Source organism: Vigna umbellata, chromosome 5 (assembly GCF_029865625.1).
Source record: "Vigna umbellata cultivar VRB3 chromosome 5, Vumbellata_1.0, whole genome shotgun sequence".
NCBI classification, from domain to species: Eukaryota; Viridiplantae; Streptophyta; class Magnoliopsida; order Fabales; family Fabaceae; genus Vigna; species Vigna umbellata.
The window spans coordinates 62,277,052-62,302,880 of NC_142169.1; the positions used below are offsets into that span (position 1 = coordinate 62,277,052).

Sequence of the window (25,829 nt, forward strand, 5' to 3'; positions counted from 1 at the left end):
AGTTCTCCACGTGATAGTGTCATTGTTTTCTTCTTCAACTCACTTTTCATTTCAAATTGTTCCAATAATATATTTTTAATTGCTTTCGGCTAATTTCTTAGATTAAATGATTGAAATAGCAAAAAGTATTATTGTTGGATAGGCTATGGGGTTGCTTTGAAAACAAGTTTTTTTTTTAACCCTTGCATTAGATTAAAGATAATAGAGTTATCTAAAAGAGAGAAAATGACATGGAGAAGTATAAAAATTTATATTTTTAGGAATTCATGAGAGTTACTACTAGTGGGAATGTTCCATTTAGTATTGAGATTTATTTATTGGATTTGCTTGAAGGGCTTCAGTACACTAAGGAAGGAATTTCTGATGGGCTAGAAGGCCCATTAATGCTGTAATTCTGATATAGAAATACGTGGCCTTCTCAAATGCATTGCGTAGTTTTTTTGTAATTTACTATACCAAAAAAGAAAAGAGAACTGCCACTTTTCTATTTAATAAAAACATAGCTATATGGAAAATTTATGGAAAAAATATAATTTTATTGAAAATTTCATACTTTTACCCTGAATGTTTGATAAACAAAACATAGGCAATTGGTAAACTCTTTGTAGGCTTAGATACATATAAATAAATGCTTATATTTATTTTTACTCTTAATTTTAATATTTAACTAAATATTTTTTATAAATTACTGACGTCAGACAAACCTGTTTAAAAATTACTCTTTTAGGGATATATTTGAATTTAAAGTGAAATTTACCAAAAAAGGATGATGCTAGTATAAAATAGGTGGTGTGAAAAGTAACTTTAAGAAAAGAAAAAGAACCAAACTTGAGCATGGGCTTTGGTCGTAGCCTAATAGAGAAGTCCACTGATGGACCCAAACTTAAACGACAACTGATAAAGCGTCGTGTGGTGTATTGCGGCGTGTGAGCGTCAACCATGGCTTCTTCGTCTTCAACATCGGGTTCAGGTTCAGGTTCAGGTTCAGGTTCGGCCCTGACGGAGCGAAGAGGAATACCAGGGGCACAATTCGTGGAGGATGTCCAAACTTACCTCACTCAATCGAGCCTCGATGTTGGCTCAGCCCTCGCTTTTCTCCAAGAAAGGTTTTCATCTTCATTTTTCTCTTTTATTCTCTCATTTTCGAAATTCTCGAAACCTAAAATTTTAAGGATCTGCTTGTTATTTGTCTCTGGTTGTCTTGATCGTAATATTTTTCGTTCGTAGAGTTTTGTGATTATATCAGTGTGGTAATTATATCTAAGTTTCAGTTAGTTCTTAGCTAGGTTAATCTGCATTTTTGCGGTGCCTTGTAATTTTTCTTTATAAATTGAGTATGGAACTGGAGGAAATGTGCTAATATTCGACTCTGAGAAATGTGTGGGGTTTGTGATCTAATGATAGTCAATTTTGCCAATAAAAGTTTTAAAAGAATGTGATAGAGTAAATGATGTGAGTTTATAAGTGGTGAAGTTGGTAGGTATTTCTAAAATTGATTCAGTGTGAAATGACCTTTTTTTATGCAAAGGTGGGAATAGGGATGACAGAACAAGCTGAGCTGAATGTGAGCTGAAGAAGATCAATATGGTTGATTTTTAGGCTGGATCTTTTGGTCTGGATTTTGGAATGGGTAGAATTTTTGCATACAACAACAAGAGCCTCCAGTTGGTCAAGTTGGCTACATGGGGAAAAACTTGAACAACATTAAATGAATTATTACCTCGAAATGAGGAAAGGCTGAATGGCGTAGAAGTTATTTTGGATAAACAATCTCTGTTAGGCTACCTGAAATTATAGTCTGTTTTTATTTTTGTTTCTGTGATTTGAATAGTGGTTAATGAACTATGCAGCTTTTCATGTGATTTTGAGGTTGCAATAAACGTGATTCCTTTCTAGATCTTTGAAACATGTCAATGCATGATGCTTAAATATTGTCATTCTTTAGATTCATTAATAAGTGTGCAATTTGTATGATCAACCCATTTGTTAGGAGATCCACATTGAGTAGGATAAGTTATCTAATTATATATTTGAACTTTGAGGCTCTTTCATCTAAAGAACTAGTTTTTCGGGTTAGGCTTTCCTTTTGTGCTTAAGTCCTAGCAATTGATACGTTTATTGAGAATTAGTGTATGGAAAGTGATACCTTTAATCTGGATTAAGGTGCAAACTGAATACTAATAGGTGAGTGAAACAATCAGAGATAAATGAACTTGGATTAAGTTAGTGTCGACTGTGTCTAAGCTGTTGCAGATGTTGGTCCTTCAGGGAGGTGACAGTGTTAAGTGTCTCACACTAAGTGGGATAAGCTACTTGATGTCATATTTAAGTCTCTTGACTCTCTCCCCTTATGGATTAGTGTTTTGTTTTGAGTTGTACTCTTCTCTTGTGCTTTTGTCGTAACAAATGTTATTAAATGGAGTTTATGTCATGAACCTCCTTCCATCATTATTATTTCAATATGATGTGTTTGACTATTGAACTGAATGGTATGTATGGTAGTGATCTAAACTATTCTCCTTGGTTTCTAACCTTTTAGTTATACCAAAATTGTACCAGACATGGAAAAGGAACTAAATGCCCCCATCATTGCTAAATGACAGTGGGTTTTTCTGCAAATTCCCATAGGCAATTTGTGAAGGAAGGCCTGCAATGGAAGATCCATAGCCTGTAATTACATGCTTATTTGTCAGAAATTTGGCCATCCACAATTTGTAACACTGGTCTCCATTCTAAATTGTCTACCAAATGCTGCCAATGTGTTAATTATACTATGAAAAATTAAGTTTCTCTAGCTCTGAAAGAGGCTTTCAAAACCAAAAGTTCATTTGGAAACTGAAAGAAACACTCTTATGTGTGAATTTATTTCCTGTTTCGTGTAAATGCACTCTTATTAGTGTTTGTATGAATTAGGATCCATCATGTTTTCCTTGCAGACTTCAGCAATACAAGGTAGTAGAAATGAAGCTTCTTGCTCAGCAAAGGGATCTTCAGGTTTAATTTCCCTATAAATCTAAAATAGATAATACTTTACGATATTTCTAGATAAGACACAATGAGACATACTTATAATTTTATGTTATTATTCTTTTGTTGGTGTTTTGTTTGAGGGCTAGAAACATGAAATGAAGAAACACCTATTGTATTTTAAGTTAGAATTAGCAGCACCAATTAAAACTTTAACTTGTCAAAGATCAAGTGTGAATTTGACATTGTTATGCCTGTTTAGGTGTCTGCTGGATGGGATCAAGAAAGCTCTTTTTTCTGTAACACATGATTAATATTACTCATCGTGGGACTTGTGTCATGGTTCTAATTCTATAGCTTTTGAAACATATATGGGATTTAACCAGAACAAACAGTTGGGTTCACGTCTAGTGGCTTAGTTGAGTTGCATTGACGCCATGTAGAATGGTAGGTTTAACCTCCAAACTAAGTTGTATATATTTTTAATTTTGGCGATTCCTAATTGTCTAGGCTTCATATTTGAAGTAGAATGCTGGTATAGGATGGACTTAAAACAATCTTATTGATTTATTACCAATTGCTAGTTTTAAAATTTCAACTAAAACAAGAAAATGTTCCGGTTTTATTCTATTTTGGAAAAAATATGCAAACCTAAAATGATTCATCTAAAGTTACTCTAAGGTGAGTATATCCAATATTTTTTTCTTTAGTAATCTAACCTGCCTATTGCAGTGACACTTTTTTTCTGTGGTTGTTGTGTCAGGCAAAGATACCGGATATTGAAAAGTGCTTAGATGTTGTTGCTACATTGCAAGCTAAGAAGGGTACTGGTGAGGTTCGTCTTGAGCCTGATTTTCTATAACAAACTATATCTAAACAAGTAATAATTGTAAAAATTTAGGTAAAATATACTTGTAGTTATTATCTTGCAAAGTGTCAAGATATTATTGGTCGTTAACTTTTATCAGACAGCTGAACTCTGAAATTGTATGTATATTATTCTTCAATACATATATTTATCCGGAAAAAATATGCCATCATTTTTTCTGTTGTTACATCCTCCAGACTTCCTGATTCCTCAATAGTATGTAAGCATAGCACTAGTTTTGTGGTCGTGACCTTTGTTTTAGATATATATCCTTTTATTTTTTTTCTTGTTGCCAGCTAGCGTGTAGTTTCCTTCTTTCCATGAAAAGTTGCCGGTTCAGGTCCACATGTTTAATTCTCGGGCTTCATTGCTGCTGCTTATCTCAATTTTCTAGTTATATGGAATCTATTTGTACACGTTCTTTTGATTTATTTTTTATTTTTTGGTTATAGTTTTATGTCAGGTTTATACTATATGATAAAGTTCTTTCTGTCTGTTGGGATTTGCGTATCATCATCCCCTATAGTTGATTCCAAGTCTCAATCTATTGGACTCTGCTTTTGTGTTAATGCCTTCACATTGTGCACAATTTGGTGGGTCTAAAACAACAAGGATGTACATATACTTTCATATATGTAAAATCTGGCAGGTCGGAAACAAGGATGTGCAAAATTTGTGTACAACAAGGATGTGCTAAATTTGTGCTTAGTTGTGTAACTTTTGGATTGGGAAGACTACAGTAGAGGAAACAAAGGAATAAAAGAAAAAAAGATATATAAAATACAACAAGAAGCTTTTGTTCATTATATGCTAGGTTTTCATTTGTATTTGTGAGATTGTCTCCTGAACACATATATCTACCACTCAGCATATCTGCACATGCACAATAGTAAAGAACTCAGAATAATAAAGCATTATTAATAAATGCTTGTTTGGTCCATCATTGAATAGTCTCTTACACATGTTCATGTAAACTCTGTATAACTTGGTCTGTGTCCAGTCCACTCTGATGAGATTTTGGAATGCAGTTTTGGATATCACTTTCCCTTCAGTCCCAGTCACCTCCCTGCCACCCAAATTTCAGGCTCAGTTGTTGCTATGGAGTCCTTAGTTGTTATTGTAAATCAATTTCTCATCATATTGCATGTCATTAATAGTTTAATATTGAGCATTTGTTCATACGACCTTTGTATTTCTAGTAAACTGTTTAAAGATTTTACTGCAAGTGAAAAGCGTTAGTTATGTTACAAACTTGTATTTGAATTTAAATACAGGAACTACTTACTGATTTTGAAGTATCAGAAGGCATATATTCACGAGCACGCATAGAAGAAACTGATTCGGTGTGCTTGTGGCTGGGAGCAAATGTTATGCTTGAATATTCATTAGAAGAGGTACTTGTATGTTAGTTTTTAGGTGTTATTTCTGTTCTGTTTCTTTCCCACCCACCACCCCCCTATATAAATAAAGCATATATTTCTGTTTCAGGCTACAGGTCTTCTACAGAAGAACCTGGATAATGCTAGAGCCAGTTTAGAAGTTCTGATTGCTGATCTTCAGTTCTTGAGGGACCAGGTGACAATCACTCAGGTCAGCTTGCTAACTATGGGTTCCATACGCCTCTGCATTTTCCACACCTTCCCATTTAAAACAAATATACATAAGAACATTGAGCTTGTATAGCAGCATGGCGAAAGGCCGTTTAATGCCTTTAGGGGAAGTTTTCAGCAGGAGGGATAGACTGTAGGAAGGTAGAACATAAAAAAGGAATTGAAAATTGAGATAAAATGTTTTATTTCACTGGTCAGTTTTCGGCAAAGAAAATGAGAAATTTTGATTTGGAATGGAAAAACAAGCGAGTGAAAATGATTTAATTTGGACCTTCATATTGAATATGGAAAAGTACACTCACAAACAAACAATGAAAAACAGTGATTCATTTCCATTCATTCCCTCGTTTTCTTAAAAAACAAGCATACAAAGATGCCCAGTCAGCATTTTCTAGACTCTCATTTTCGCATCTTTCATGCACATCTTATCTTTTATATCACGCATTTGAGACACTTGAACCGCCGCTTTTTGTATATTTCACAAAGGTGGTTGAGAATGTGTATCGGTAATCTATCATCCAATCTTTTCACAGGGTTCTTGGAAATAATTAATTCTAGTTATTGATATATATGTATTTTATCAGGTTACAATTGCTCGCGTGTATAATTGGGATGTGCATCAACGGAGAATTCAACAGGCTGCTGCTCCAACTGCTCAAGAGTAAAATGGATAATTTATTCACACCTAGATCTAAAATGTAGCACTTATACATTTTCTTTAGAGTTTGATTTTTATCTCTAGCCAATTTATAATTTAGATAAATTGCGGTTTTCTCTGTCTCCGGTTCGGTTTCACCACAGTAGACTAAGAGGAACTATATTTATGTTGGCTGTTGTCTTGGTCTCTTGTAAAATGCCCATATATTAGGTTGATGGGAAAGTTTTGTTCGGTGTGATCATATGGCTGTAATGTGGTTTTACTTGTTTATGTTTCTATTGCTGATGCTAATTTTAGTTGTCTCTGAGAGCCGAGTTTGAGTCCAAATTCTGCATCAGATAGATAATCATAAAGGCCCCACTGAAAGCTTCGATTGTGAATGAAATCCATCGGACTAAACAACGCTGAATAAAACGGGACAAGACATCGCTATCGATTGCTCTCTAGTGATGTCAGTGTCATCTTATCTTTCCTCGTAGATCTGGACGGTTTCTAATGAAATATTAAATTTCTAATCTTAGTCAGGAGTGAGATGATGCCAGGTTTGATTTATGATCCAGTCAACTGGTCTACTGACACAGTTCATGAAAGTAACGGAATAATAGAAAACTGAGATATTCAGGATCTATTCTCAAAGCTCTACCTGTTTGAATGACATGATATGAGAGTTTGGTTGAGTGGTGCTGTTCATTTCCCCAAACAGGTTTCTGTGCTGCTTTCAAGCGTTCACATGAAGTTCATATTCATACTAAGTAGTCAATTTTTTTGCGTAGACTTTACATGGGGAACCATTGATAATGGGTATCTGCATTCTAAACATACCCTATCCATGTAAAGTGTGAACCAGAAAACCCAATAAGTTTAATAAGGTCAGCCTTTACTCATTGGGGTGAACTGAACCACCTGCACTTATTGTCTAATAGCTTGTGTGAAATGGTCCTGTTTGATTTATTAAGGTAATCATAAATTGTGATTTTAGAGTAAAATTGGTTTTAAGAGATAAATTTTTTTTATCTAACACTAATATGTTAAACTAATTTTAGCTCAACTACTCTCAGTGTGTATGGCATCAATGAATGAAAGATGTGAAATGGTATGCATTTGAAAATATAGTCAAAGTTTAAACTGCTGAATAAAAAGCACGTCAGTATCTTAAAATAATCGTTTCCTGTTCCAAGCTATACCAATTGTCTAACCATATAATCTTATACTGTATCTCTTTTTTAAGTTTAAAGCCAACTTATCTTGCTTTCAGTTTACAGTGTAACAGTTGAAGTGTTGTCTTGATGACGATGCCGGGTAAAAAAATATAGCAGTCTTGGTGGCCAAAATATGGGTCACAGCTAATGTATGAATTTGGTAAGTAGGGTTTTTGTAGCTTGAATAAAATATATTGGCAGGGTCAAACCTAAATATTTTTCCAAGAACACTTCAAGGTATAGCTATGGTTGACCTCGTTAGATGGGACCCTTCCCTATTTATTGGCTGGTCCCAGACCTTAACTGAAGTCGTATCATAGTCAATACCACCCTTCCACACGAGTTTCCATAAGTGAAATGAATCGAGTTAGTTGAAATTTTAAGTTCTGATTTATTTTGGGAAAAGAAAAAAAGGTTTTGAAGATTGATTCATTTGCCCAAAAGAATCACAAAGGTTGAGCTCACCTTGTTGCTGTAAGTTTCTCTCTACCTATCTTTGATAATGAAATCTCCGCAGAACATTATTGAGCACAATTTCGAGTTGAGAAAGTTATAAATGTGTAAAAGATCAACTTTTCTTTTTCTTTTTTTCTTCTGAACTTCACTTTCATACACTAAAAATTTCACAACATAGTAATTGAGAATAAACATAATTTATAGACATTTTACTCTGTTCATCCATTAAGATATACATAGACATTAGAGAAAGGGGTTTAAGTCACTCTTATGCTAATCTATAAAAGTGTTTCACATACCTTAGACATCAAATAATAGTACATAAAGACCCTCATTAACCCATCATTTGCCAATAATAAGAAAATCATGATAGACCATTTAACATAAAAAAAACAAATAAAATCAATTAACAATGGCAAGGAATTCAAATTTAAGAATATAACAAAAATTAGACAATTTCTCCAAGAACAATGATCTAAACTAAGTTAAATTTTGGTTAACTAAATTTAAATTCATATTTACCTAAGTGATATTCTTTAAAAGGAAGTTAAGTTTTAAATCATTCAGTTACTACTGTGATCCACATGCAACAAATAACAAAATAAAAAACTGAAAATATGAGAAGAAATATGAAAATTCACTTAATAGATCAATTACCTGTCAAATGTGAAAGAGAAAATTATAAAAGATTCTCTTAGGATATTAGAATAAATTAGGAAAAAATAAATTTTAAAGAAATAGTGCTTTACAAAGAATTATTTTTTTAATAATCTTATAAATTTAATTTAATTAAAATATTTTTAATTAACATTAAATATTTTTTCTCTGAATCCATAAAAATAAGTTTTTACGTAGCCACGCTTGAACTTTTCTAAAGTGAATATTTACTTTAGAAAGAAAATAATTTTATTAAAAAAAGTAAGCATATAAAAACTATAGATGTTGCGTCCCTTTCTTTAATTTCGCCCCCCAATTTTCATACTTTCTTTCTAAGAAAATATTCCCTCTTCTATTATTTATAACTCTCAAATTTAAAAGGAATGCATATTTATTATTATTATTATTATTATTATTATTATTATTATTATTATTATTATTATTATTATTATTATAAGCCACAAATCTTAACGTGGCTTGTATTAATTATTTTAGCCAAAATAACCTAACTAATATGATATGAAAGAGTCCATTGACAAATATCTAAAAGAGCATTAATAGCAAACACAATTAAAAAAATATAAATTTAGGACAAATTTATTGCTAACAACTAAACTAACCACTCTTGAGAAAAAAAAACTTAATTAACTACTTTCTTTTAGAGCTGTCAAAATGGGTCACTGCGAGCAACTTGGCCCACCACAGGTTCGAACCGGGTTGGATTTGAAAAAATTGTATTTTTTTTGTATGGGTCAAATTTAAACCCGGCTCATTTAAACCCAATTCATGCGGGTTGAACCCGTGGTGGGCCGGGTTGATCCACTAACCCATCTACCTAATTTTATTTTATTAAAATTTAATTTTAATTTTATAAAAAAATATTTATTATTTTTTTGCTTGAAAAAATTATTTAAATTTCTTATTTTCAAAATTAATTAAACACTCTTATTGGGAGTGAAATTTTGGATGAAATTTGTTTAGATTTGAATTATAGAAATTTTGTAAATCTTTTTTATTTGAAAAAAATTATAATTAAGTAAGCTAGTGAGTCAACCCGTTTACCCACCAACCCGTGGTGGGTCAGGCCGGGTTCGAATGTTTTTGACTCACTAATAAATGAGTCGGGTTGGGTTGGCTCACTAAGTGACCAATCCGTAGTGGGCCGGGTCGGATAACCTGTTTTAACAGCTATATATAATTGAGAAGTAAAGAGTGAGTATTAAATAAAAATAAGCAGAACTAATGCTTTAAAACTATAAATTATATTTAACACTTGTATATTAAGAAAATATGAGGATTGAAGAAGAATATTATAATAGAAATATTAAAATTATATAATATTTTATAAATGAAATTATTTAATATGTCCTTTTAAATATACTTTATTACGTAAAAGAAGATCTACATTACTTTTTAAAATGTTCCTGGAATGAAAATATTGTTTGCTTTTAACTTTTTGTTTGTAGTGTGAGATTTTCATATGATTTTATAATTTTTGCATCTTTATGGATAGTTTTAAAATTTTAATAAGCAGTAAATATCTTTCTAAACTTAATATAGAATAATAAATTTTAACTATTTTTTCTAGTGGCGTCCCTAGAAAAATATTTTCCAATTAACTTGGGATACAATTTCTAATGATTCTATTTATTATTATTTTAATTCTACGGAAAAAGTTCCTTTTTGATTTTTTTTATTATCAAAAATGGCATAATTAATTGCTATTAGTTAACTATTTCAATTGGACTATACGTTATTATTATTATTATTTGTCGTGGTATTTGAGTATGGAATAGAAGTGTATTATCTACACTTGTAAAATATTTTTATGGTTCAGAAAGAGTCAAATGATTTTGAACGGAAACACTTTGTTTTTAGATTCCAAAGGAAATGACAAAAAGATAACTAAAACCTTCTCCAATTTCTAGAAAACAACCGTTGACTGTGCCATTTTCCAATTTATTTATTTATTTTATTCTTTTGTGGTTACGTATATATTCCTCAATTCTCGGTCTAATAAAAACATTCACATTAATTTTAAAGAAAAATCTAAGTCAGGAAAAAAAATGAGAATACAATAAATTCAAAGTTATTTTCTGATTTTCAATTTTACCTGAAAATGAGGTTTTCTTAATCTTAGGCATTCCAAAGTCAATTGGTGTATTTAATTTTTATTATGGTTAAATACTGGTGACCAAACAATTGTTTTAATTTTATAGTGTATTGGAAAATAATAGTTAAGTTTGGATTTGGTCATCTTCTCTAGTAAATGAATTAAAAAAAAGTTTATTTGAATAGATACATAAATATTCGCACGTAATGCCATCTAAATCATCATATTTGTGGCATTTTTTAGTTTTTTCCTGGTTGCTGCTATTTCACTAACTTTATTCTCTTTTTTTTGGTATTTTTTTCTGACTCATTCGTTATTGAATCAAATTATATCAAAGTTGTTATTGAATAGTGTTTACGTTGAAATGAGACCAAGATAACCGTTTGAAGAGTTTGTGTCTATCGAACGTCTTCCTCGCTTCCTGCTCCAGATAACCGATCGATGTAAGAAAGTGACTTGCAGAATACACTCCGACGTTCAAGTCAAAAATTTTCTAAACCCTTATTTATAGAGTTTAAAAGAATCTAATCAATTAATTTACCTCTTAATGATCATTAATGTAAAAATTAATCCCTAGCCGTTGTGACATTTATAGAGCCTTAACTCTGCTCAACGGTTGTCGAGACCGAACGGTCATGATATGTTTTCCTGACATGTCAACAGTTCGGTCCTTTCCATCTATCCTACCACCGGTAAGTTATAAGCTCATTGTAACAAATTATATTATTTATCTATATATTTATTCTTAGTTTTGTAGTTTTACTTTTGTTATCTAATTTTGTCTAATTTTAAAATTCTTAAGATAAATTTTTATCAAAAAATTAAGTTGGATTGACACCTAACTATTTTATTAAGAAAAAAAATTATATATATATATATATATATATATATATATATATATATATATATATATATATATTGTTTTTTTTAATCGAATCCTATAAACACTTCTTCCTGTTAACAATTTTTTTACTATTGGATATTCATTTTTCAAGTCTCTTTTTTTCTCTATCGAAAGGTGAGATGTATGTGAAAAATTCTCCCACGTTAATACTTTGCTGGAAATTCTAGTCAAATTTAAATTGATTTTAAAAATAAAGTCAAGGTATGGTTAAAATAATATTTATAAGTGTATTTTGTTGATCTTGGACCCATCTGAATGGGTCATAGTTACGAGCCGATTGGTCCAAAGATACTGATAAATGATACTCCATCTAATTATACAATCCTATATATTTAATCATAATTCATAAAATATCTAATAATCGACCTATCAATTATACTAGCTACAAATTACCTACTTGATAAACAATGTCATATCCTTATCTTTAAAAACTATAATTAGCAAAATTGAAAAATCTTCAACGGCACATACAAAAATATATACATAGTTCTTAGTTCACTTACAGTGTAGTCGGTAAAAATTTAAACATTTCTTAACATTTAATCACATTTCATTTTTTATATAGGACTCTTTAATGTTTTTTAAATGATAGTTTATATACTTTTTTATTCTATTGCTTTAATTAAATTATTCACAGTTTTTTTATATTATTTATTTTTACTTCTCACTCTCTTTCTTTTAATTCAACCAATTTCACTTCCCACTTTATTTATTTCCTTTTCCTTCACTTATTCATCCATTTTCTACTTTCTTTTCTTTTTGAAAGAAGGAAGTAAATAAATAATAAAATAAGTTTTTTCATAAAACCAAAATTAGCTTATAACAAGTTCGAAAATAAAAATAAAAAATAAAAATATTATATAAGAAAACTTTTACAAATTATTTTAAATATAAATTAACTTTAATTTATAAATATGACACTTCAAAATATATAATTTTAAGTATAGTAAAACATTCAAATTTGACAAAATGTTAGTTTTGCATAATCAACTTATATTACATAGTTCAAATTTATAGAACTACAACAAAGACACATAGCACAAAACATATTGAGAAATCAATAGCTTCTTTCTTGCTTTAGTTCTTAAAAAATTACCTAAACAAGGTCATATAGCGTGATCACAAAATACAGATAGAATGCAAGAATGATCAATTATTAAAGTAACACACAATAATCCGTAATAATACATATATAATCACACATCACGGTTGTAAATGGTTATTTAAATGAAAACAATATTATTTAAGTTTGGTTATTTAAGGCGACTGTTACTTTAAACGATTTTACTTCATTTTTTTATATGATTCTAAGTTTACTTTAATAAACAGTTGTGATTATTATGACAAATAGTTTAGTAACAAATTTTTAATGTTACAAACTTCTGTCACAAAAACAACATTAATTCTTTTTTGACTAATTTTGTGATAGCTTTTTTTAAAAAAAAATTATAACAAAATTAATAATATCGTCACAAAACCTATCGCAGTTTATAATGATTTCATAAAAGAAAATTATAATAGTAAACCAATACCAGCGTAGAGCCACACTCGTTTTTAGTTAAAAAAATTAAATACTTTTGTTCTATATTATTTCTTATGACCAATCTAAATTTCCACATACTAATCTATGAATATTGGGGATTGTTCTATTGATTAAAGGGTTTAAGTACTCATTGTTTATTAATGTGATTTGGTGCATAAACTAGTGATATTTAAAAGAAAAAGTGAAGTATCCTGAATTTAAAATCATCCAATAATCCTCGTGCATGTTATAAAAGAAAAATTATAACAATTTGATGCACGTGTACTTAAAATATTTATTATATCAGTGGTCTTAAAAAAATTGAATAGGAAGATAAATTTTTTGTTATATAATTTGGAGGTAGTCTAAACCAAGATTTTGATGAGCATGCCACTTTAATTAGTGGCTCTAATTGATTCTTGCAAGAAATTCTAGAAACCATCAATGGAGAAAAGAGAGTCTATATACCTTTTTTGTTTCATGTTCTATTTGTTCTAACCCAGGTAAATACTTTATTTAGTGGTCAACTGCTTATAAATTGGACCAAATCAATCACCTTAAATTGCTCTTAAATGCCAACTTGCCGACAACAATGTAATAATTCAACTCACCCTCTTTATAATACACCCTTAAAAGTTTCTACATCATTATATAAAACTATAAAAAGTAGCATGGATCAAAATGTTAAGCATATAAAATAAAATGAAATAATCTTTTAACTTCAATAACCCCAGTAATAAACAAAACAACGGTTTAAAGATGAATTCGAGTATATTATTTTAGAGATCTTTTACATCAAGTAAAAATAAGAATTACTATATATAACCCAATCTTAAAATATAAATTTCTCTTGTTTTTATTCGGTGTGGAATTTTCAACATGATACTTATTCGATCTTATTACGTCTTCTTATCTTCTTTAAATAAAGTTGAAAAGAATAATTAAAATTAATTAAGATCAATTATATTAATAAAAAAAATACATGCTTTTATTAAAAAAAGAAGTCATAAAACATATACTCTGGTACAAAACACTTTTAAAAAAATATCGATGGAAATGAAGTAGACATGAAATAAAACTATAATATTTTCATATTATCTTAATATAAAAAGCATACCATGCGCCATAAAATAGGGATATCTGGCAGACCGACAACACAACGTACTGATTAGGCTCAGGAACAGAATAATAAAACTAGGAAACAAGTTGAAACAGTGTTTCTTTTCTTTTCTTTTCTTTATTTTCTTTGTTTTCGGTAATATGTAAGTTAATTTGAATTCCATAATCACGTAATTAAATTCAAATTTTGTAATTAAAGAAAACACGATTGAAAGAGAAACTTTATTAAAAATAACGTATTAAGTTTTTTTATCATAAAAGAAACAATTATAATATATTATTGACGTAAAATTCCCTTGTACCTTGTATATTAGTGATTGATAGAAGAAGAAAAAATGTTGAGAGGGTTTGACTGTTGAATAAGGTGTGCATGGGTAATCTCACATCACTCGAGACGGCGACATATCGGTTGTTCTTGTTAAAACCACCAAACACGACCTTGGATTTTCTGTCGGTTGTTCCCATGTGGTTGCGCTGACACAGCACAGGTCAGAGAGAGAATGAAGTGGCAACCACCGACAACGCCGCCGATACCCGTTGCCTTAACGTTCCCCTTCTTCTTCTTCTCCAGCTAAGACCTGCGACACTGCCCTACGCTTCGCACGTGAATAGCATGTGCACTGAACTTAACCTCATGCGATCAAATCAAATGATTAAATCTAATCTATTTCTTTTAGTACTGTTAGCGTCGTTTATTACGTGCCCTGCATGTGTTTGTCTCCACTGCCTCTGTACTGCACAATCATCCATAACACGATATACACGAACTCATCATACCTCTTTGAACCATCTCTTCTCTTCCCACTCTTCTAAATCATGCCGTTTCAAATCGTGTTACAGAAGTTCTTTCCTCAAAAGTTTTTTCATTGCTGAAACTCTTGTCAAAATTTTGCAACTACATCTTTGTCGCGCACTGTTACGAAACCTAAAATGGAAGTATATACAAACTTTCTAAACAGAAAGCACTCTAATCAGACTCTGCAACTTCATAACTCAAATATTCAATATCACTGGTTAAGCAACCATGATTAAATATGAGTTGATTCGGGTGTTCATGATATGTATAATATTTATTATTTAAGAACTTGTCTAATTATACACAACAAAAAATGATAAATATATAATTGCTACTTATGAAGGATTTTTCTGTATGTAAACAAGAAAAAACATAGACACTCGGTGAGATTTGTGCGAAGGTCGGTTGTCTTCCACTTGTGTGCTTCGCTTGTACGCTTTCAGTTTAGACCGCTCGGTTGTCGCTTTGGATCGAAGGGGAGGTGCCTACAAAAGACACTCTGATGCTTTAGGACGGTTTTATGAACTGTTTGTTACAGTTAAATATTGAACTCCTAATAGGACATAAATAGGGCGTATTATAGTATGAGTTGAATGTCCTTGTACCTCAAGCCTAAACTCTTTTTTATAGAGTTTAAAGAAATCTGACCAATTAATTTACCTTTTAATGGTCATTAATGCAAACCTTAATTGTCTAACGACAGCCGTTATCACATTTATTTGTACATTAAATCTGCTCAACAACTGTCGAGACCGAACGACAAGAGGATTGCCGAGACCGAACGACAAGAGGATTGCCGAGACCAACCGGCTGAGAAGCTGATAGACCAATACCGATCGTTGCCTGCAAGTCCATAGTAACATAAGCCCCTCAAGTCCGAGTTAATCGTTCGGCTTTAGCCGAACGGTTAACTATAGGACTTATGAGTTTCAGGGAGATTGTTCTCGTTGTATTGAGCATATTGTTCTCCGTGTGCTTCAAGTCGTTATAAGAGCTTCTCGGTTGATGAGAGTAAAAATCGTTCGGTTGAGAGGGATTTTCCTCTCGGTCTTTGGCTTCAACTTTGACGAGAGGGTTTTACCTCTCGGCCAAGTGGGATTTACCGCTCGGTCTTTGTTTTCAACTTTGACAAGATGGATTTACCTCTCGGTTGTGATTTGCAGGATCCTATTACCTGTACTGAAGAAATATAACAACTCGAAATTTGATATGGTGAGAAATAGAGTAGCCAAACAAACCAATGCATTAATGTGAGAATAGGTTGTTATAAGACCGGTGGGCCAATCAAATAAGATCGTTCGGTCTTTAATCTTTATAGAGGATTTTACCTCTTCGCCGAGTGGGATTTATCGCTCGGTCTTCAATCTTTATAGAAGAATTTACCTCTTGGCCGAGTGGGATTTACCGCTCGGTCTTCAATCTTTATAGAGGAATTTACCTCTTCGCCGAGTGGTATTTACCGCTCGGTCTTAATCTTTATAGAGGAATTTACCTCTTCGCCGAGTGGAATTTATCGCTCGGTCTTCAATCTTTATAGAGGAATTTACCTCTTCACCTAGTGCGATTTACCGTTCGGTCTTCAATCTTTATAGAGGAATTTACCTCTTGGCCGAGTGGGATTTACCACTCGGTCTTTAGCTTCAAATTATTCCTATAATAAAAAATGGAACCAGTCAAGGTTGAATGTAGGACTGAACCTTCCTGAAAGTTCTCAAAATAAAAGAAATGCCTTTAGAAATTATTATGGAATTTTGTACTCTTGTTTCAAAACCTGGTAATAGCAATGTCGAGGCCGAGCGCACGTCTACATGTCTGGTTCCTTGTGGTTTCATGGGATATCGCTTGGCCCCACGGTGGGCGTCAAAATGTTTCGGTGAGATTTGTCCGAGGGTTGGTTGCCTTCCACTTGTGTGCTCCGCTTGTACGCTTCCAGTTTAGACCGCTCGGTTGTCGCTTTGGATCGGAGGGGGAGGTACCTGCAAAAGACACTCCGATGCTCAAGTTAGGAGCGGTTTTATGAACTGTTTGTTAAATATTGAAGTCCTAATATGACGTAAATAGGGAATATTGTAGTATGAGTTGAATGTCTCTGTAGTTCAAGCCTAAACTTTTTTTTTATAAAATTTAAAAGAATTTAACATTAATTTATCTGGTCATTAACCTTGCATGGAAGTCCATAGTAACAATAGAAACAGAGGAAAGACGTGCTAAATTAACGCTTGATTGTCTCGTATTATCCCAACAAGTAACAACGTATAATATGTTCACGCGATTCACAATTTAGAAAAAATAAAGGGAATCATCATCGTGTAATTAAAATAGTAACAAATAGAAATGATATTGAATACATTGATGGGACTGAATGAGTGAAAAGTAGAAAAAAAGAACAAGTTATTATGCATTAGAAAGTCTGAACTCTACAATTTTACACTGGTATTTAATTACATAATATTAATTTATTATAATTATCGTAAAAATTATAATAATGTTATTTTATAAATATTAAAGGAAAAATAAATAAAGAAAGAGAAGAAAAAGGCACTCCCAATAAGGAACATATAGCAAAGGTCGTTGAACTGTTGGTGTTCTACAGTTACGAGCTATACAAAGCGTGAGTTAGAAGCGAAGGCAGAATATTCCACAACCGCGTAAAGTACGTTTGCTTTCATATTTATATTATAAAGCCAACTGGTCGTGAACTTTTAACTTTTCAAAATAAATATATCAATTTCTATAAAATTTAATAACTTTTCGGAAAACAAAAAAGTTAACGCGTCAAAATAATATTATAAACACAAATATTTATATACATTAAAAATTGTTCTGATATTACTACTTAATTGAAATCGATTCTGAAAATAAAATAAGGGTCTATTTGTGACGTTGTCTTTTTAGTTTTGTGCGCAAGGAATGCAATAATCCATGAAAACTTTACAACAGCTCTAACTATTGTCAGTCACCTCGGGTGTGGTTGAAAAGTGGAGAGAGAAGCAAAGTGAATAAGTTAGAAATATTGGGTTTGGATAAAAAAGAAGAAACTTTAATAATATGGGATTTTGCTTTTTAGTTTGTAAAGGGAAAGATATTAGTGTATCTTTATTTTTCTAAATTACACTAATCTAACCTTTTTGCACTCAATGGTCTTATATCATAATTATAAATATAGAAGACGATATAATAACATACCTTTTGTATTTAGATGTATTGATCTAGTATAATGCCTAAAATCTACTTTAAGATTATTTTGTGAGAATGTTAAAATTAGATTAAACGCAAAGAAAAAGAGTAAAATACTTGTATTGTCATCCTGGTGGAGGGAATTATCCAATATTGGCTCAAATGGTTATAGTTGGGCAAATAATTGAAATACAATATAATTTTTTTATTGTAGCATTAAATGATGATCACATAAAGACTGAATGTGTTAGTAGATTATGTATATGATGACGAAGGATGACATGTACATGTTGGCTACAAGACGAAGTAATTAAGTGGACCAAGGAATATAATATTTTGTAACAGAGTGTTACTATAAATACTTAAATTATTGAAGTATGAAAATCTTAACGTCGTAAAAATGGATTGAAATTGTGAGTCAACTCGGCTCATTATGAATTTGAGTTGAAAAAAAATATAATTTTTTTTATTCGAGTCAATTTTGATCCGGCTCACACGGGTTGAATTCATGGTGGGTCGGGTTGGCTTACCAACCCACCTATTTTTTTAATTAAATTAAATTAATTATTTAAATTCTATTTTTTTATTGAAATTAAATTAATTATTCAAAATGCATAATCTTTACTTAGCAACATAGCCTCTTGCGCTGCTGTCTTTCCAAAAGTTTGCCTCTGCAAATTAAACCCTAAGATTATAGATTGGATAATATTATAGACGGAGATAAAGAAGAAGATGCTTCAAGAGAGCATAATACTGTGGATTTATCCATTTAGGACTCCAATTTAGTAGATGAATAATATTATAGATTGGATAATTCAGGAATATATCATTTGTTTTATCTTGTTTTTAGACCTATCTACAAACATGACAGTTTTATTTTGTTAACGACTATATGTAGTTTTTTGGTCAAACGGTTGTGTATGTCTCAGTAAATTAAATTGGCAAAATTTTATGCTTCATAGCTTAGAATATATATAACAATATATGTCTTTTGTTTTATTTTCTTTTATATCAATTGGTCCAGTTATTATTGTTTCAATTTGGTCGATCAATGTAACATGTTATAAGAATCTGAGAAGAGAAGGGTGAAAAAAAAGTTAATTAAGTGAGCCAATGAGCAAACCCGTTTAACCCACCAACCCGTGATGAGTCGGGTCGGGTTTAAATTTTTTTGGCTCGCTAATAAATGAGTCGGGTTGGGTTGACTCACTGAGTGGCCAAATTCGTGGTGGGTTGGTCGAGTCGGGTCAGACCGGATTACCCATTTTGATAGCTTTAGAAAATCTGATAGTGATATTACATTATCAAATAAAATTACTAATAGATTTTGATATTTTATTTATTGATGGGAGTTTTGGTAGGTTAGTGAGGTGAGTTATTGTGGTTTAATTATTTGTTGATAGAATTTATCGATAAAGTTACACTGGTTGTTTATTAATAGATGTTGAATGTTGATAATTCAATAGAAAAATTAAAATAAAATTTCAAAATTCAAAACAAGAGTTGAGCCTTGTTTTTTCTTATTCTCAGTCTCTAAAATTAAGAACGACAATAATAAGGAATCAAAATAAAAAGTTTCATTATGTCATACTCCTTTATATTTATTTGTAAAGTAAAAATCAATATTCATCCTCATTATATATTTAATGAATATACGATTTTTTCTCATTTCAATCTTTTTTGAGTAACAGATATACTCCATACTTGTGCTCATTTACTATTTTAATATTAATTACTTATTTTTTATAAAAAATAAAAATCATATTAATGAATATATAATATTATAGAATATTTAATATAAAAATGACATATTTTTATATAAATATTTAGAAATAAATTATCATATTATAAATTTCAAATTAAAAGTGAAAGAGTTATATAAAATATTTTACAATTATATATAAATAAAATTTGATGAGAATCAAAATATGTATATACTTTCACTTCTTACCAACTGAATGTTTTCATACTTATTTTTTATAATAAAGTGTAATTGTAATTATTTAAAAATGACAGAGTATATATATGATTATCAGTGACAAAAACATATACTACACTTATATGATTGTTAAATGGAATAAGTAAAGAAGACATCAATTAATTATAATACTTATTTGTACTTTTATAATAAAGACTATATACATTTTTTTCAATTCAATGTATAGTTTTAAGTTTGTGAAAGAGTTGAATATTTTTAGGATTTCTCATATTTAATATATTTTTTTTTATTGATAAAAATAGAAGATAATGTCAAAGTATATAGATATTTTGACAAAATTAATTGAAACAGCTTAAAAAAAGCAATTTATTTTCCTCCCTGTATATTCTTTAATATTAGGAGATAAGGAGAAAAGAATGATTACTTATTTTGTTGTCATATTATAAGTTTGATTATTTATTGACACTGTTAATAAATAATATCAATTATTAAATTTGGTGGGTACTTTGAGTGAATTATAAACTTGATCCTCTTAAGCTCTCCTCTCTAAGCACATTTCGGCTATCTTCCCTAACATTATTATTCAATTTTTTTGTCATATAAACATGGAAGGTGTGTTTGGGTAGAATTTAGCCTCCTCTTTATAACGTATTAGATTCAAACCCACAATTTTAATTGAAAAGTTCAAATCTATTTTTTCTCAATATTTTTTTTATTTACTCAACTATAGCTTAATTAATGAGTGCAATTAAAAAATAAATAAAATTATTGCTTTAAATCACGTGTAGAAAAATGAGCTGGCAATCTGTTTGTTTGTTTGTTTTTTTCTGAAATGCTACTGAATTCTCACTCTTCAGGCTTTCCAAAAGAAGCATAGTGTCCTATGGCGCATATAGGCCGAATGAGAAAATATATGGTTATTAGTTTTTCTCTTATTTTTAGAGAATCACCGATGAGATATATCCAATATCTTAGATTATGACTTTCTTCTCATACAGAAACTTTCCATTTTTTCTTTTCATTTTTATGGTTTTTTACTAAATGGATATACCGATCACGGTTTTGGTCAAACTAATCTGTCCAAATAGAATAATTATTATTAATGGACAATTAATAAGTATGTTAACAAATAATAATTAATTAATTAATTTGATTCCTATAAATTCTATAAACATGCCGTTAATATTGAGGTAAAGACACATTTTCTTAATTTAATTAAGATTTTTATAAAATATATATCTTACTTGTTGAAGTGTTTTCTGTATATTCACTATATATTGATTAAGAATAATTCTCTCAGAAAAGCTCCTTAGGATCGTGACACAAAGCAGATCAAGGTAAGACTTATACAACCGAAACAATTTTATATGAGTTTTTGTGCGTTTTCTTATAATTAAAAGAATGTTAGTGGGGATAATTTTTAAACGCTAATTCCAATACTCAATTCAAAATTACATTTAATTCAATATTATTTGTAACCAAATATTTAAAATAGATAACAAGGCGTGGCGTCAAAAGACTGTACCGAAGCTTCTTTGGATAAAATGAAGGTCTCAAGCTTCTGCTGCATCCAATAATCAAAAGAGAAACACGGAAAACAAATACACAAACACAAACTACACATTTTCCACCACTATCAATGACCTTATCAACATTTTTACAAAAATAAAAATTATAATTAAAATTAGTCTTTTGATAAGATAATTAGAAAGATTCTTCCACATTATTTTTTTATATCAGATTTTTAATTTTTTTTACTAAATACATTTTGATAAACGTTATATTTTTTCTAAAAGTGAATATATAAATGTATTTGTTCTTAAACATATTAAAAAACACGTTCACGTTCGAATGAGTTTCTCATCTTTGGAATAACCTATATTTATGTTTATATAATATCTATATATAATTACTAATTTTAACCGTTTGATATTATAATTATTATGATTTAATTATTCGGGAGATCCTTATTTGGGATGAGAATTTTAAATTTTCTTTTTGAGTTTCAATTAAATTTTTATTTTGTGAAAATTATAATAATTATACCCCTGTCATCATTAAATTGGGCCAAAAACACCGTTATAATTAGGTTGAAATGGCATAGTCATCTTAGTTTTTAAATGACCTAGAAGACATAGGGTATTATGTGGATTTTAGTTGTTTTCAAATAAAAAAATTAGAAAAAAGTTGGGAAAACTTCTATTTTTTTATGAATCCTTAATTGCTTCAATCCCTAATAAAAGAGGAAAATTTTGTTCTGCCTCTTCTTAAAAGGTGTTAGTTGTTTTGAAGTAAAAGAGGTTTGAAGATGATCCATGTTCGTCTTACTCATGTATTAGGGATTGAATTTGTTTGTCTTGCGCAAGGAAAATGAACTGATGCTAACTGTGATCTTGAACTTTCTCTGTTTCTAAGTTTATGATTGGGTCCTTTGCAGGTTTCCATGGCTGCAATTTGGTTGGCGTCACGTGGAGAATGGAAGACGAAAGGGTTCCTCGTGGTTGCTCTTGTAGCGTGATTTCAGTGTTGCGAACAGATCTCAACTTTAAGGTTTAATTAGGTTTCTAAAATTTGGGGGTTGCAATGTGAAAATGTTCGCAATCTCGGTTCTTTGAATGTCTCGATTAGGGCTCGCGAAGGCTACTCGCTTAATTTTCCTGCAGTTTGCCATAGAGATGAACAAGGATGAACAAACATGGTTCTAGATTAAGGTTCCATGATGGACTTGTGGTTGTGGTTTATGCTCGCACAATTATTGTGACTTGGACGAATTGGGTTTCGAGTGGATTATTTTCGGGTTTTCTTCTTTCTATCCTCTACAGGTTGATGAAGATGGTGAAGATGGAGAAGAAGCAATGGCACAATGAGATGAACAACACGAGGTGGGGGTTGCCAATCACTAATTGCTCAATACCTTTTTCCCAATTCCTAATTCGAATAAATTCAATTTCTAATTTGAACAAATTCAATCCCTAATTTGAACAAATTCAATCCCCAATTTCTAAATTCATTCCCCATGTTTAATTCATTTTTTCAAATTTCTTTTTAAAAAAAATAAAAAAGACGCATCAAAGTCAGAATCACTTACACAGAATCACGTACACCAAATAATGAAGTCTATGTCATTTAAAAACGATCATGTCACATCAACCTAATTATAATATCGTTTGATGCAATTTGGGGTGTAATTGTTGTAATTTTCACATAATAAGAATGCAATAGAGACATTAAAAAAGAAAAAGACCAATTTGAGATTTTCATTCAAAATAGAAACTTTGAAAATGATTAAACCAATTATTATTTATAATGAAATATTATTATGTTATTATTAACTACACCATTATTATATATTTTGATGTAAGTATTGTAACATAAATTTATGATTTATGTTAACTCTATAAATATAACTAGTTTATAAAAAAAAAAATTGAACTATCGTTGAAATCTCATCACCGAATCCAACTCAAAATTCCAATAAAATTATTATTATTATTATTACTTTTGCTCTTTTATATATATATATATATATATATATATATATATATATATATATATATATATATATATATATATATATATATATATATATATAAAAGTTCACATTAAATTATTTTATGAGAGTAATTTTTGGAACAACATGCAAGTTAATCTTTTCTGTAATTGTAGAGGTACCTTCCACCTGATCCAATTTTTAATTTCTTTTACCACGAAACTTCCAATTGGATTCCTGTCAACGAATAGAAACTGTGGTGAGAAACTACTAAGATATCACACAGTAATAATCTAACCCTATTTTATATGAAAAAAATGAATTAGTTTAAATTAATTTATATATATTTATTAAAATGATCACTTCCCTTATTTAAGATTGTTAATTTTAAACTAATTTTAATTCATGAAAAAACTTTATTTTATATTTTATTATAAGTGTTTATTGAAAAATGCATTTAAACATGAGGACTAACTATATTATCAAAACTTTATGCAGAATTTGGTTTTTATAGATCTAACAACTGAATATCTGAAGTTAAAGATATTTTAAAAACTATCATTAAACAAAGCAAAAGTACTAAAATATTTGTGTATATTTAAGAATATAAAAAGTGTATTTATTTTCTTGTTACAGACACCCACATGCATTAGAATATATAGTACATGGAAAAAAGGTTGTAGTATGAACGGAGAAAGCCTCAATATTTGATTTTTGAGACTATAAATGATGGCAATTCAGAATATTTCTTTCACACACAACTTCAAAGTATTCTCAATCTGAAATAATTGTCTCCATCACTTACAAATTATAGTTGTTGGATTTTGTTATGAATTTAGAATTGAATGCCTGGTTGAGTATATACAGAGTTGAATCACTTTTTGTTTCAACTTTTACAGTATTCTGAAATGAATGCTTGAAAAACAATAACCCTTATTACTAAATAGAATTACAAATGTAGAGTAATGAAATTCAACATTAATTAGTGTAGGCTAAACCATGTGATTTGGTAATGCACTCATTATCGTCCAACAAACCTCATCAATTCTTAGTGATTAGACATTTCAAGTTCATAAGATTTATAAGATCATCCATATACTAAATCATCTATGTTTACTTTTTCTTACATATATAAATTCATCAAATCAAGAACAATACCACAAATAGAATTATTGATTGACTTATCATAAAATAAACTTGTAACAAGAAATAATATATATATATATATATATATATATTATCCAACACTTCTTCTGTTTGGTTTGCGGGGTAAAAAGGAAATGCAGATTGTATAGCTATAAAATTTGTGTGGAAACTTATGGGTAGCAAAATTAGCTATAGGATAATAGGTTTGGCCAATGAGGAACTCATTGAATGAAATTAATTTATTTCAGTGATATCAATATATTAAATCGTTTATATGAATATAGTTTTATGAAATTTGCAATCTAATTACCGAATCACGTGATATCATTTCGATTATTATTTATGTAAAATTGTAAATAATTGAAATATTTATGGGGATTGATTGTATAGTTAATTAAAATTTACTTATATTTAAAAATCAATTGTAGTACATCTATTTGTAAAAGACGTAGGTTCTAAGGATTAAATTTTATAAAAATGAACTTAATAAATCTATGTTTTAAATCAGTTAAGATTAAAATAAGTTTTAAAATATTTAGCGATTAAAAAATGATTAAGGATGATTCAAGGAATTGCGTTTTTTTTTTACTTGGATGGGTATCTCGTAATAATTCACTAGAATATATATTTAGAAGTTGAGGGCTTGAAGATGGGCAGTATTTTCTTACTTCTATTAAATATTCTTCAAATTAGTAATTTTTAAATTACTATAAAGTTAATTTCTTAATATTATTTGCTATATAATCTTTAAAAAAATGTGGGCAGACATGAAAGTTATATTTTCTTAATTAAAATGATTATACTTTCTATGTTAGAAATGAAGATATTTTACCTTAACCAAAAATGGAACAACTACGTTTTATTACCTTAAAAATAAGCTCTTTTTGTATTCTTTTTTTCAATTTTTATCCGATCAAATTTCGTCTGGCACGGGACAACACGACTTCGCCCATGATCTTTTCTCATAATATATTTGACAGCCCAATGTTTAAAATAAATTAATATTAATTAGTTAAAAATATATTCCTAATCTCTAATAAAAATATCTTTCCTAATAATATTTTCACACAGGGCACGGATTTAACCTTTTAAAATATATTTTTAACTTAAATTAAAAGAGTTTTGATTTTGATGGCTAAAAAAATCAGATTTAATTATTCATGGTTGAACGGGATCGAATATGATTACCTTATTTACATCAATTAAAA

At 29.8% G+C, this 25,829-nt stretch overlaps 1 protein-coding gene across 1 annotated transcript; it reads left to right on the forward strand.

The window, feature by feature from the left end:
• Positions 1–902: 902 nt before the first annotated feature.
• On the forward strand, positions 903–6,394 carry PFD3 (prefoldin 3). The gene is made up of 6 exons (XM_047317964.2): positions 903–1,106; positions 2,937–2,994; positions 3,731–3,802; positions 5,110–5,229; positions 5,324–5,425; positions 6,030–6,394. The coding sequence occupies exons 1-6, from the start codon at positions 940–942 to the stop codon at positions 6,108–6,110; spliced, it is 600 nt and encodes a 199-aa protein (XP_047173920.1). The 5' UTR covers positions 903–939; the 3' UTR covers positions 6,111–6,394.
• Positions 6,395–25,829: the final 19,435 nt, after the last annotated feature.